The 12,710-nt window shown below is 39.6% G+C and overlaps 3 protein-coding genes across 3 annotated transcripts in view; 2 read left to right on the top strand and 1 right to left on the bottom strand.

Moving 5' to 3' along the window:
• LOC146720213 (uncharacterized) overlaps positions 1 to 3,810 on the bottom strand; it is a 21,374-nt gene extending 17,564 nt beyond the window's left edge. Inside the window, 3 exon segments of the mRNA XM_085488928.1 lie at positions 2,346 to 2,602; positions 2,755 to 3,191; positions 3,193 to 3,810. Of these exon segments, the coding sequence (XP_085345054.1) occupies positions 2,346 to 2,602; positions 2,755 to 3,191; positions 3,193 to 3,810 (1,312 nt within the window).
• A 3,314-nt stretch (positions 3,811 to 7,124) lies between these two features.
• On the top strand, positions 7,125 to 9,458 carry LOC114929753 (uncharacterized). The gene has a single exon (XM_085488927.1). It carries the CDS (start codon positions 7,125 to 7,127, stop codon positions 9,456 to 9,458), a length of 2,334 nt encoding a protein of 777 aa, XP_085345053.1.
• Positions 9,458 to 12,382, top strand: LOC114929752 (uncharacterized). Its single transcript, XM_029301413.2, has one exon. The coding sequence runs from the start codon at positions 9,458 to 9,460 to the stop codon at positions 12,380 to 12,382; it is 2,925 nt and encodes a 974-aa protein (XP_029157246.2).
• The last annotated feature ends 328 nt before the right edge of the window (positions 12,383 to 12,710 follow it).

Here is a 12,710-nt window from a genome sequence, read left to right as displayed (position 1 = left end):
CATTAATAAATATATCAATATAATAAGTATAATAATATATAAAAAATATATTTACAACGGTATTCCTACTAATGTCCCCACACAGAGTCCCCACGGCAAGGTGTCGGTCGACTCAGGTATGACATACCGTTTGTCGTCGTAGGGACTTAGAGCAATTTTTGTCTCGCTGATGGTATACACTTTATGCAATTTCGATCTTATGCATGACTGACGCGTCATTTCAATTTCGTCATTAAGGCAACGCGTATAATCGTCGAATGTTATACTACGCGCTACGACGTTACTTTTGACGCCTTTTGCCTTTTTAGTGTCCTTTTTACCGTCCACCCGCAAAGCATACATTTTTGCTCTAAGCCCGACGAATTCGGTCATTATCGCGCCGTTATTCTCATCTTTCATCAGACCTGGCACCTTTTTATTCGCGAGTGGTATACCGTACGCATTATTCGCGGCGTAGTCGCTGGTATCGAATCGAGCGATATCGCGTTTCAAATTTTCATAGACATCCTGACATTTAATTTGATAAATTAAACTGTCCGTGTCGGTGTACATTACTCTCCAATTGTCACGATAGAGCGGTGACATGTATTCGTGATGAAATTCATAAAGACATACTTTTGATATGTCGAGTATGCAAATGCCGACGTAGATTGGTTTGTAGATTTTAACTTCGAGTTTGCGTAATTCAATTGCAACTAATTTTTCCGACGCTAGTACTATGAAAATTTGGTTTCGCGATCATTGCCTCCGCACCGTACCGTCCGTCCCATTTTGTTAATAATTTTACATCAACATGATTGCGTACATTTTCCATCGTCTTGCCAAATACCGCATTATTCATCAATTTATATAAATTTTTTTCAAAATCGTTTTTCGCATGTGTTCTAAACTGCGTGTTGAGTTCGATGTATTTTTGCAGCCACGCTGACTGCGTGAATTGTAGTATGCGGTATATTTTTGTTATGCGTAGCCCGTGGCGCGTGCACTGCTGTAGATTACGATAGTGTATCACGTAGCGCTTCTTATCGCAAAGCGTTGCGAGGAGTTTATACTCCCGCTTGCCGGGCGGCTTATCGCGCGTCGGGCAAAACGGTAGGTCAATGTGCGCGTCATGAAGATGCCGCGGATACTCTAAATCTACTTCGAGAACATAGCCTATAGGCGAATCGAACGCGATAGATGATACGTCAAAATTCGATATATCGTCGAAATCGGCATACGGCAATGGTTGACACATTGCCCATCCGTACAAATTATTTACATCGAAATACATGAGGTACGATGAGGGTTTCGATGGGTCGTACGATTGCATGTACTTGTTATTAGCCTGTGCGTATCGGCCTGAACATTGACTAAGGCCGCCGCGTATACCTCGTTCGACAAACATAACCATGTCAATGTCTGTTAATAATTCAAATTTTATATTCGTATGTTTTAACATGGCGTCCCATGTATATCCGGGGAGAGTATAATAATACGCGGGATCGAGTCCGTAACTTTTTATACAACTATCGCGAAAATTCTCAAATATATTGGCCAATAACAAGACATCAATTTTTAAATATAAATCGCTATATTCGCCTAGCGTTCGAAGGGAGAATCGGCTCCAGACGGTCTCGGCGTGCGCGTAATCACTCTCGGATACTGTGTCGCCGGTTAAGGAACTGTAAAATGAGTCGCGCGGCGGTAAACGTGTGTCTTGTCTTGTAATCTGTCCACGCAGTCAATGTATTCGTACGGAAAGACGCCCTTCCGTGTCAATAAATTGAATTTTTCACTAGTTAAATTTTGATATTCCGAATGTAAAATTTTTAGTTTTTCTTTATCCAAAAATGACGCTAATTTGTCGAGACTAGCACTGAGAAACTTGTACGAATCGATAAATCGTAATTTGATATAATTTTTCGAATTATTATCTTGTGTCAATTTAACAGTCTTCGAGAATGAAATGTATTTTTCCTTTGTTATCGGCAGTAATTCCATTTCCCCTTCGAACGCTGTGGCTATGTCCTCGATAATAAAATGCGCGTCGTAGCCGGACAGATTGTGAAAGACTATAGGAATACAAAATGATTCTTTGTAATTTAAGTTACAATTTGAATGCGCAGGACCCCTGTACCGCCCGGTGAGGTGGCAATGATCGCGGACGCGTGTATCGTCTTCGTCAAACGGTTTTTCCCAAATGTGACAATGCGTCGCGGTTAACCACTCGTCAGGCGTTAAATTTACCATGGGGACATTGGTCGTTAAAATATTTTTTACGCGGATTGCTAAATTTTTAAGCTGTTCGGCGAACCACGCGACGCAATCGACACTACGGCGGGAATTGTACGCGGACAACGAACTGTCGTACGAACACTGTACATAGTATGCGATGCTGAACACTTGATGGTGTTGATGATTTTTGGCATCTTCGGTCTTTGCCAAAACACACTCGAGGTCGGCGTACACTACAAACGGCAGCCGCTCCTTCCTCGTGTAGTTGTCGAAGCTGAGCCACTTGTCCTTGTCGCTCGGCAACCGGATAGCGCAGTCGTTCAGTTTCCCGCAATCTTCCATATGCGCCTGCAATTTATCCACCGCTCTGAAATAATGTAGGCATCTGTAAAAAAAATAAAAAATAAACAAATTTAATTAGAAATATTTTAAATATAATTTAAGTTTACTATATACTTACCGATCGCAAATAAATTTTTGACCACATTGTGTTTGCTCAGTTGCGAGCTCACGAGACGAGACAGAATTTTTATGCACGCGAAATGTCCAACGCTGTTTTCGTCCTCCACGTACAGCAGATTGACGTGCCTGTCCTTCTTTTTTTCCGAAAGACGCAACGGGACGATGTTCTCGTTCTCGATGATGTACACATTCACGGAAATGTCGTTTGCAAGTTCAAACTTTTTAATTTGATTCACAGTCACTGGAAACTCAATGTTTTGGAGATTCAGCACTGTTGTGTAATGCGGATAGGAGGATTCTCGATCCACATGTATATCAGCGGGGTACAGAGCGGCCACCACCGACCATGCGAAACACGCATTGTCCGCTGATCGCACATTAATCACCGCTCTCTTTGTTACAATTTTTTGCGGTAATTTGACATGACATCCCGCGCGCATTGGATTGTACTTGTTGATATTTACTGTCAAATCTATTATCCGCGACAATGCCCAACCGCTATCGCGTTCGTTCCTGGAACTCTTCTAACGATGCTAGCGTGGGCTCGATTACGCGGCGCTCGTACCACTCGCGTACATCGGACGTGCGAAAGAGTTCAAAGTTTCTCGTGTTAATACTTTTATTGGCGCGCTTGTCACCGGACACAAATTCACCGTTGAAAACAGTGTTCACTTTTACACTGGCGTGTCTTTGTAGCACATTCTCCACGTTCTCGACTACAATGTCTTTGGCATTTTCCAAAAACTGACGCGGTTCGATGTGGTCTGCGTTAATTACCGCACCAGTCAGTATACGGCTATCGAACGCCGTATCGATTTCGCGCCAAACGAGTCTTTGCGCGTTATTGCCGCCGCCACTGAATCCGCCGCCGCTGCCACTAGGTATGGATCCACCACTAAACATGGATTCACCGACATACTGTCTCTGCAAGCGCACCTTCGCACCCTCGAGTCGCGCTATTCTCGCCACGAGAGATTGTCTATGTCCAATCGAGAGACGCGGACGCTTGGCACGGCTGCGTTCTTCCAGCTCTTCGATAAACCGTTCGCACTTTTGCAGCCATCCGAAATATTCGCCCAAGTTAGCAACTTGGCGGGAACGCTCCAACAGGTCGCGCTCAATGTTCTCCATTTTTGTAAAAAAAAACACTTATTACAAAAAAACTTCTTTGCACACTAAACTTTTTTTCTTGCACCTCGAATGAAGAGAGCGTGCGCTCGCCAGTGGTACTATGGCCCGGCAGCTGCATCGGTCCTCATTATATATCCCGATCATCCCTTTGTTCGTGGGGATGATGATGCAATTGTTAATTCGCGAGAAATATTTGTGTGATATCTTCGGAGAAAGTTTAAATATCGCTGATAATTCTTAGAAATACATAGATAAATTTCACCCCGTCGGATCGGATCGACACGCCGGATCGGATTGACATGTCGCAACCTGTATGTATCAACCCGCTTGATTGTCGGCAAACCTTTTGTTCTTAGTAATTCGCAGAATTATCTTATCAAACTTAGATATCCGATTGTCGGCGCTCGATCCAAGCTTGGATTTTGGATTTTGCGGCAGCCATTCGCAGAATTTTTATCTTATCAAATTTAGATGAAGAAACGCAACCCCCTTGATTGTCGGTGCTCGGGATCCAAGCTTGGATTTGGATTTGGATTTTGCGGCAGCCATTCGCAGAATTTTTATCTTATCTTCGGAGAAAATTTATGAAAACTTTGATACCGCTCAAGCTTATCTTTGATACCTTACAAAGACGCCGCTTATCTTTGATACCTTACAAAGACGCCGCTTATCTTGGATTCGAAAACTTAGCTTATCTTATCTTGGATTTTCGGAGAAAATTTATGAAAACTTTGATACCGCTCAAAGACGCCGCTTATCTTATCTTATCTTGTTTATAAATATATCAGGTAACATGATCCCCTTATCAGGTTATCTGATATGTTTATAAACAAAAGATAAGCTTATCTACTGATAAGACCCCCTCCCCCCGCGTGACGTCACCCCCCTCGCCCCCGATTCCCCCCCGCCCCTCACCCCCCCTCATTGCCCCTGGTCTAGAACTCTCCTAGTATACCTACTTTTAATATAATTAGAAATTCATTATTAATTAGATATGTAAACTATAAATTCATATATAATATTTGAAAATATATGTGAATATTTAAATTTTTATCTTCTCCTTCCTCTCCTTCAATCTCTTTAATATCAATAGGTGTATGTGTGTACACGCGCGCACATTTGTACGTATTTATTTAATTATTGGATAGTTAAGAGTACTTAATTGATAAAAAATTATGACAATAATAATCCTTTTGTTTTTTTTTCTTATTATTTACTCAGATTTTTTTGTCTATCTTATAAGATAAACACTTTAGAGATTGAATATTTGAAGTAAACTAATTGTAAGTAAATTTCACATTAATGCATATAGATGTTTAATCATGAATGTACTAAATAAGTACACAAGACGAACAGTGAGTGAGTGAGTGAGAATGAGAGTGTGTGTGTGAGAGAGAGAGAGAGAGAGAGAGAGAGAGAGAGAGAGAGAGAGAGAGTTAACCAACATAACCCCGCACGCTGCCGATATGGCGGAGCGCCACTATCGCCATCTGTTGTAAAACGTGCGAGATGGACAAAATTACTACTACATGCATCTTGCATGTGTTGTGTACGTGTGATATATGTGTGCGCATTTGTTGTATACGTGTGAATACGTGTAACACGATACTACTATGTATGCGTGGTCAATGATGACCATTGCAAACCCATGTAGAATCCTATCCTATTGCAAACCCATGTAGAATCCTATGAAAAATTAATCATTGCAAACCCATGTAGAATCCTAGGCAAAATTAACCATTGCAAACCCATGTAGAATCGTACCCATTGCAAACCTATGTAGAATCCTATGAAAAATTAACCATTGCAAACTCATGTAGAATCCTATGAAAAATTAACCATTGCAAACCCATGTAGAATTGTATTAAAAATTATCCATTGCAAACTTATGTAGAATCCTACATTGCAAATCCATGTACAATAGAATTGTATGAAAAGTTATCGATTATAAACCCATGTACAATCGTAACAAAAGTAATGAAATAAAATAAAAATTGCGCCAAGTGAAAGTAGAAACTTGTACCAGTGGAAAATTAAAGTTGCAGACATATATAGAGTCGTATAATGAATCATTAAAAATTTAAATTTGCAAATGTAGAATCGTACCATAAAAAAACTTATCTTTTAAAAAAAAGATAAACAAGATGCCAAGTCCATGCGCCATGTGAAAAAGAAATAAAAAAATTTTAGTTAAAAAAACTGGGCGCGCTGCTAAATAATATTCTAACAATATTAAAATTAAATTGTTACTTTTAAACTCATTACAGTTAAAATATGTTTTGTGTTTAAATTAATTAATGTTACTTTAAGGTGCATTGTAATTTTTAAACTTAGCAGCGCGCCCAGTTTTTTTAACTAAAATTTTTTTATTTCTTTTTCACATGGCGCATGGACTTGGCATCTTGTTTATCTTTTTTTTAAAAGATAAGTTTTTTTATGGTACGATTCTACATTTGCAAATTTAAATTTTTAATGATTCATTATACGACTCTATATATGTCTGCAACTTTAATTTTCCACTGGTACAAGTTTCTACTTTCACTTGGCGCAATTTTTATTTTATTTCATTACTTTTGTTACGATTGTACATGGGTTTATAATCGATAATTTTTCATACAATTCTATTGTACATGGGTTTGCAATGTAGGATTCTACATAAGTTTGCAATGGATAATTTTTAATACAATTCTACATGGGTTTGCAATGGTTAATTTTTCATAGGATTCTACATGAGTTTGCAATGGTTAATTTTTCATAGGATTCTACATAGGTTTGCAATGGGTACGATTCTACATGGGTTTGCAATGGTTAATTTTGCCTAGGATTTTACATGGGTTTGCAATGATTAATTTTTCATAGGATTCTACATGGGTTTGCAATAGGATAGGATTCTACATGGGTTTGCAATGGATAATTTTTGTTAATGGCGTGCCCTTAACTGGTCGCCTTTTTTTACCTTTTTTTAAAGGTGAGTTTTTAGAGATTATATAAGGTAACACGGCGTCAGCACAAGCGACGACGAATACGCGTCCACATACGCGCGAGGCAACAAGCCCAAGTTAAAGGCTCACACATCCTTCGGCTCGCACATTGGTCCTTCGAGCCGGATATAAGCGTATTCACAATTATACGTATTAATTGATTACGTTCAATAAGTAATCTTAATGAGGTAAGACTTTACGGTTCTCTTTTAATCGAGGTAAGCAACTCATTTTATTTAACCCATTTATCGTTGGCACGCCATATTGTCTTGTTCGCGACGCATTTTTACACTCGCTCAAGCTATTCGTTCCCAGCATAACAAGTCAACAAATATGTCTAATCTCACGCTATCAGAAGCAAAAAATAAAAGAGCTCACATAAGAGCATCGGCGACACGGCTAAAAACTTTCATAGAAGGTTATGATCCTAATCAAGGATCACGACACGACATTACCGAACGTAAGGTTAAGCTATCAGATTTGTGGGATCAATTTGAAGCCGTTCAATCGCACATAGAAACAATTGAAAATGAGGATCCCGCGAATACAGACAAAGATGCCCTACTGGCACGACAAATCCAACAAAGGGATAGCTTTGAAAATCCTTATTTTCATTTGGTATCGCGTTACGACACTGTATTAGAACATTTCGATCGGCGTGAGGCTACAGCTTCAATATCTAACGAGCTTAATAATGTAGGGAACATCGCACGACAATCTCGCGTCAAATTACCTAAAATAGAGCTTCCAGTTTTTTCAGGCTCTTACGAAGACTGGTACTCGTATCAAGACACATTTGAAAAGCTTATTCACACAAATGACATTCTAGATGATATAGAAAAGTTCCACTATTTACGCTCATCTTTAAGGAGCACCGCAGCGGAAGTGATAAGCTCTATAGAAATTACAACAGACAATTATCAAGAGGCGTGGGCGACAATAAAGGATCGTTTCGACAATAAAAGATGGATCATAAATAAACACATCAAGGGGATGTTCGAAGCACCATCGTTTATCAAGGAAAATCACGTCGCATTGCGCGAATTATTGGATACCATTCTAAAGCATCTGAGGTCTCTTAAGGCTCTGAAAAGGCCCACGGACACATGGGACGACTTGATTATACACGTAATTACATCAAAACTTGATCCCGCAACCAATAAGGCATGGGAAACAAGCATTGTCCAAGGAGACATGCCAAAAATGAAGTCTCTCACAGACTTCCTTTCAAAACGTTGTCAAGTGCTAGAATCGTTTTCTAGTAAGTTGCATAATAATCAACAAAACAATACTTCTCAAAGGCATAGCAGTAAGCACAAAAATCAATCAGTATTAAATGTTACGACTAACGTATCTTGCCCTCAATGCAAGGAGAATCATTTGATATACCATTGTGAAGCATTCCTTAAACTTCCGATAGACAAACGAATACAGATAGTTAAAAGAGCTCATATTTGTACGAATTGCTTGAGATCAACAGATCATCAAGCCAGTGCATGTAAATCAGGATCTTGTCGCAAATGCAATAAAAGGCATAACACTTTATTACACTTATCAACTTCCAACAACAATGACAAGAGTCTGAAGTTTAAGGAACCGCTCGCAGAGTCAAATGAAGCACCACAAGCTATCGTTACACAATGTTTATCAACTCATCATTCTGTGAATATTTTATTGTCTACTGCTATTGTATATGTATATGATTCTAAGGAACAGCCAATTTCATGTCGCGTGCTACTCGACAGTGGTTCACAAATGAACTTCATTACTGAAGAATTAGCCAATCAACTGCATCTTAAGGAACAAACAGTAGAAACCTCTATTATAGGAGTCATGCAAAAAGGCTTTCATGCTAAAAGATCGATTAGCTTGCGTATTAAATCTCGTCTAAACAATTTTAGTGAGGTCATAGATTGTATTGTACTACCAAAAATTACTCAGCCATTACCTCAAAATTTCATAACTAAATCAAAGCTAATGATTCCCAAGCACATTAAATTGGCTGATCCAAACTTTAACATTCCGTCTAATATCGATATGTTAATTGCCGCCGAATTATTTTGGAGGCTCATTTGTGCTGGCCAGATCAAGCATTCAAAAAATCAGCCAACCTTACAAAAGACTCATTTTGGTTGGATAATTTCTGGTCATATTATAGGTAATAATGTAAACTCTATCACAACTAGTTGTCATTTAGCAGTAACGGATGACTTAAATCGGACGCTTAATCGATTCTGGGAAGTAGAGCATAACATATCATCACCTAGTCCTTCGCTGGAGGAAAGCAAATGTCAATCTATTTTTCAAAACAGCACCAGACGAAATGATGAAGGACGATTCATAGTTCAGCTCCCAATAAAAGCGGATAAATTGATTGCCATTGGAGATTCAAGGGATATCGCTCTGAAACGCTTCAAATCTTTAGAAAAACGTCTCTTGAAGCAGCCGCAAATGTACGCTGAATATAAAAAATTCATTTGCGAATACAAGGAGCTGGGTCACATGTATGAGGTGCCCAGTGATGTGGAGTTCAATCTTTCCAACACAAACATTCCAGCTTACTATCTACCGCATCATGCGATATACAAGGAAACAAGTAGTACTACCAAACTGAGAGTGGTTTTCGATGCAAAACATCAAATGGTACTTCTCTTAACGACGTGCTAATGGTTGGCCCGACACTGCAGGACGATCTTTTCTCCATTTTGTCAAGATTTCGAACCTTCACGTACGCTCTAACCGCCGACATTACTAAAATGTACAGGCAGGTACTAGTAGACCCTACACAAACATGTCTTCAGCGCATCCTCTGGCGCGATTCGCCAAATGAATCAATTAAAACATACGAACTTCTTACACTTACATATGGGACTTCCTCAGCATCATTCTTGGCCATTGCAGCCTTGCGAAAACAAGCCGAAGAAAATTCAACCAAGTTTCCAATTGCGTCCAAAGTAGTATTAAACGACTTTTATGTGGATGACCTAGTCACTGGTGCAAACACCATTCAAGAGATATACACTATTAAGAAGGAAACTATTCAATTATTGCAAGGAGCCAAATTTGAATTAGCAAAATGGGCATCAAATGTTCCCTCTCTGCAAGGCCAGCCATATAATTCAAATCACAAGGAATTTATGTCGTCAGCTGACAAACAATGTGAAACACGCACATTAGGCATTATATGGAATTGTAACATGGATCAATTCCAATTTCCCAGCGTCACGCCTTTCGAACCACTTAAAACAATCACAAAACGAAGTATATTGTCAAGGATCTCATTAATATTTGATCCACTCGGTCTACTCGGTCCTGTCACACTAACAGCCAAAATTATAATGCAAGATCTTTGGCGTCTTGGACTGGATTGGGACGAATCAATCCCTTTAGAATTACACACTAAATGGAAACGTTATGAAGCAGAATTGCCTACACTAAGGCAAATCAGCGTACCTCGCAGGGTTATTCCGTTTAAGCAACACACACGACTGGAAATTCACGGATTTTCCGACGCCAGTGAATCTGGATATGGAGCATGCATTTATTTACGTGCCACATTGCCCGATGGAAGTCATTCAGTTCGTCTACTTTGCTCCAAGAATCGAGTAGCTCCTTTGAAGACTCTCTTGATTCCGCGCCTCGAATTATGCGGCGCACTATTGCTAGCACAGCTTGTCAATAAAATTTCAAATTGTCTATCATGCAAAATAGATTCTATTTACTTATGGACTGACTCGACCATCGTCCTAGCCTGGTTGCAATCATGCAACCGTACCTGGACACCCTTCGTAGCCAATCGCGTTGGAGAGATACAACAATTGACCGCAATACAAAACTGGAAACACATACGAAGTGAGGACAATCCCGCAGACCCATTGTCAAGAGGCATCATGCCAGCATCTTTATCTCATCTACAAATTTGGTGGACAGGTACTCCGTGGCTAACGCTTGATAAGAAAAAATGGCCTCAAGGTCTACTTGTCACCTCTAATCAAGACGCATCAGAAAGGAGGTCTAAATGCATCACCACGCTAGCAACTAATGATCAAGATTTTAACATCTTCAATCGATACTCAAGATTTACAAGATTGATTCGAATCGTTGCGTATATCTTTCGATTCTTCAAAAACGCAAGAAATATTGGAGGATCTATTAGAAGATCTCAAGAATCTATTACGCCTGCACGAATAATTCAACCTATAACCACTGACGAAATAAATCACGCCATTCAGATATTGGTAAAACTTGTACAGAAAGATTGTTTTTCAAAGGAGTTGCATTCATTATCTAATCAAGGCATCATATCTCCAAACAGTCCTGCATCAAGGTTAAGCCCATTCATCGATGAAACTGGAATCTTGAGAGTCGGGGGCCGTCTACAATCTTCATCGTTGCCGCGCTCAGCAAAGCATCCCATATTATTGCCTGGACGACATTCATTATCACACCTTATCATAATGCACGAACATGAAAAACACTTACATGCTGGACCTCAAGCTACACTCGCTGCCGTTCGACAGAACTATTGGCTCGTATCAGCGCGAGATATTGTTCGTCAGATCACTCGAAAATGTACCATTTGTTTTCGCAGTGCACCGAAACCAGCATCAACAATCATGGGTAATCTGCCCAAGCCACGAATTACAGTACCCTCAAGGGTCTTCGAAAATTGCGGAGTAGACTACGCCGGTCCATACTACTACAAGCAAGGATTGAGAAAAAATACCAAGTTAATAAAGTGCTATATGACAATATTTGTCTGTTTTGCAACGAAGGCCGTCCACATTGAGTTAGCCACGGATATGACTTCAGAAGCATTTTTAAATGTTTTCAAGCGATTTATCTCCAGGCGAGGATATCCAGCCAACATATACTCCGACAATGGCCTAAACTTTGTAGGTGCAGAACATGAATTGAACGAGTTAGTTGTATTATTCAAGAATCAAAAATTCCAACATGAAATCGCTGGATACATGAGCGATAAAAATGTACAATGGCACTTTATCTCACCCAGAGCACCTCACCATGGAGGGCTTTGGGAAGCTGCAGTCAAAATGGCTAAAGTGCATATATCTCGAATAACCAAAGACGCTCACCTAAGATATGAGGAGCTACAAACGTTGCTTATTCAAGTCGAAGCAATCCTTAATTCTAGACCACTCACGCCTATGTCTTCTGATCCTGATGACCTTGCACCTTTAACAGCAGGACACTTTTTAATAGGGGGACCTCTAACGTCTTATCCCAAACCATCATTGGAGAATCTTGCAATCAATCGTTTATCACGCTGGCAGCATCTGGAGCAATTGAGGCAACATTTCTGGCGACGTTGGACGAAGGAATACCTTCATCATCTCCAGCAACGCAATAAATGGCAATCTATTGATTCATCAATATATAAAGGGCAAATGGTAATTCTAAAGGAGGACAACATGCCACCTTTATCTTGGCCCCTAGGAAGAATATCAGAGATCCATCCGGGACACGATGGAATCGTTCGCACGGCTACCATCAAGACAACTAAAGGTTCTTATAAGCGCCCTATCACACGTTTATGTTTACTTCCTTTCGATAATGAGCCTCAGTCATGACTGTCAAATTATTCTTATTTTTCCATTATTATTATTTTTTTTTATATATACAACAAGTTATAATTATTTGTTTATATCCTAACATTTTAAAACTTACCATTATAATATGTTCATTTATAATTATCCTATTTAGATTATTCAAATTAGTTATAAGTATAACAAGTGTCTTAACTTGTATTATCTTCCTACGTTGAAAGGTCACCCTTTCAAGGGGGGCAGTATGTACACGCTACTCGTGTCCAATTAGATTTAATGTCATCGCCTCTATAAATTATCGCACGAGCAATACCGACTGCTGCGCGCAGGGCGCTGCGATCGCCTATACCAC

This window comes from Nylanderia fulva, unplaced genomic scaffold (genome assembly GCF_048542155.1).
Source record: "Nylanderia fulva isolate GAGA-0341 unplaced genomic scaffold, ASM4854215v1 Scaffold743, whole genome shotgun sequence".
In the NCBI taxonomy this organism is placed as follows: Eukaryota; Metazoa; Arthropoda; class Insecta; order Hymenoptera; family Formicidae; genus Nylanderia; species Nylanderia fulva.
This window is presented reverse-complemented; position numbering and strand designations above follow the sequence as displayed.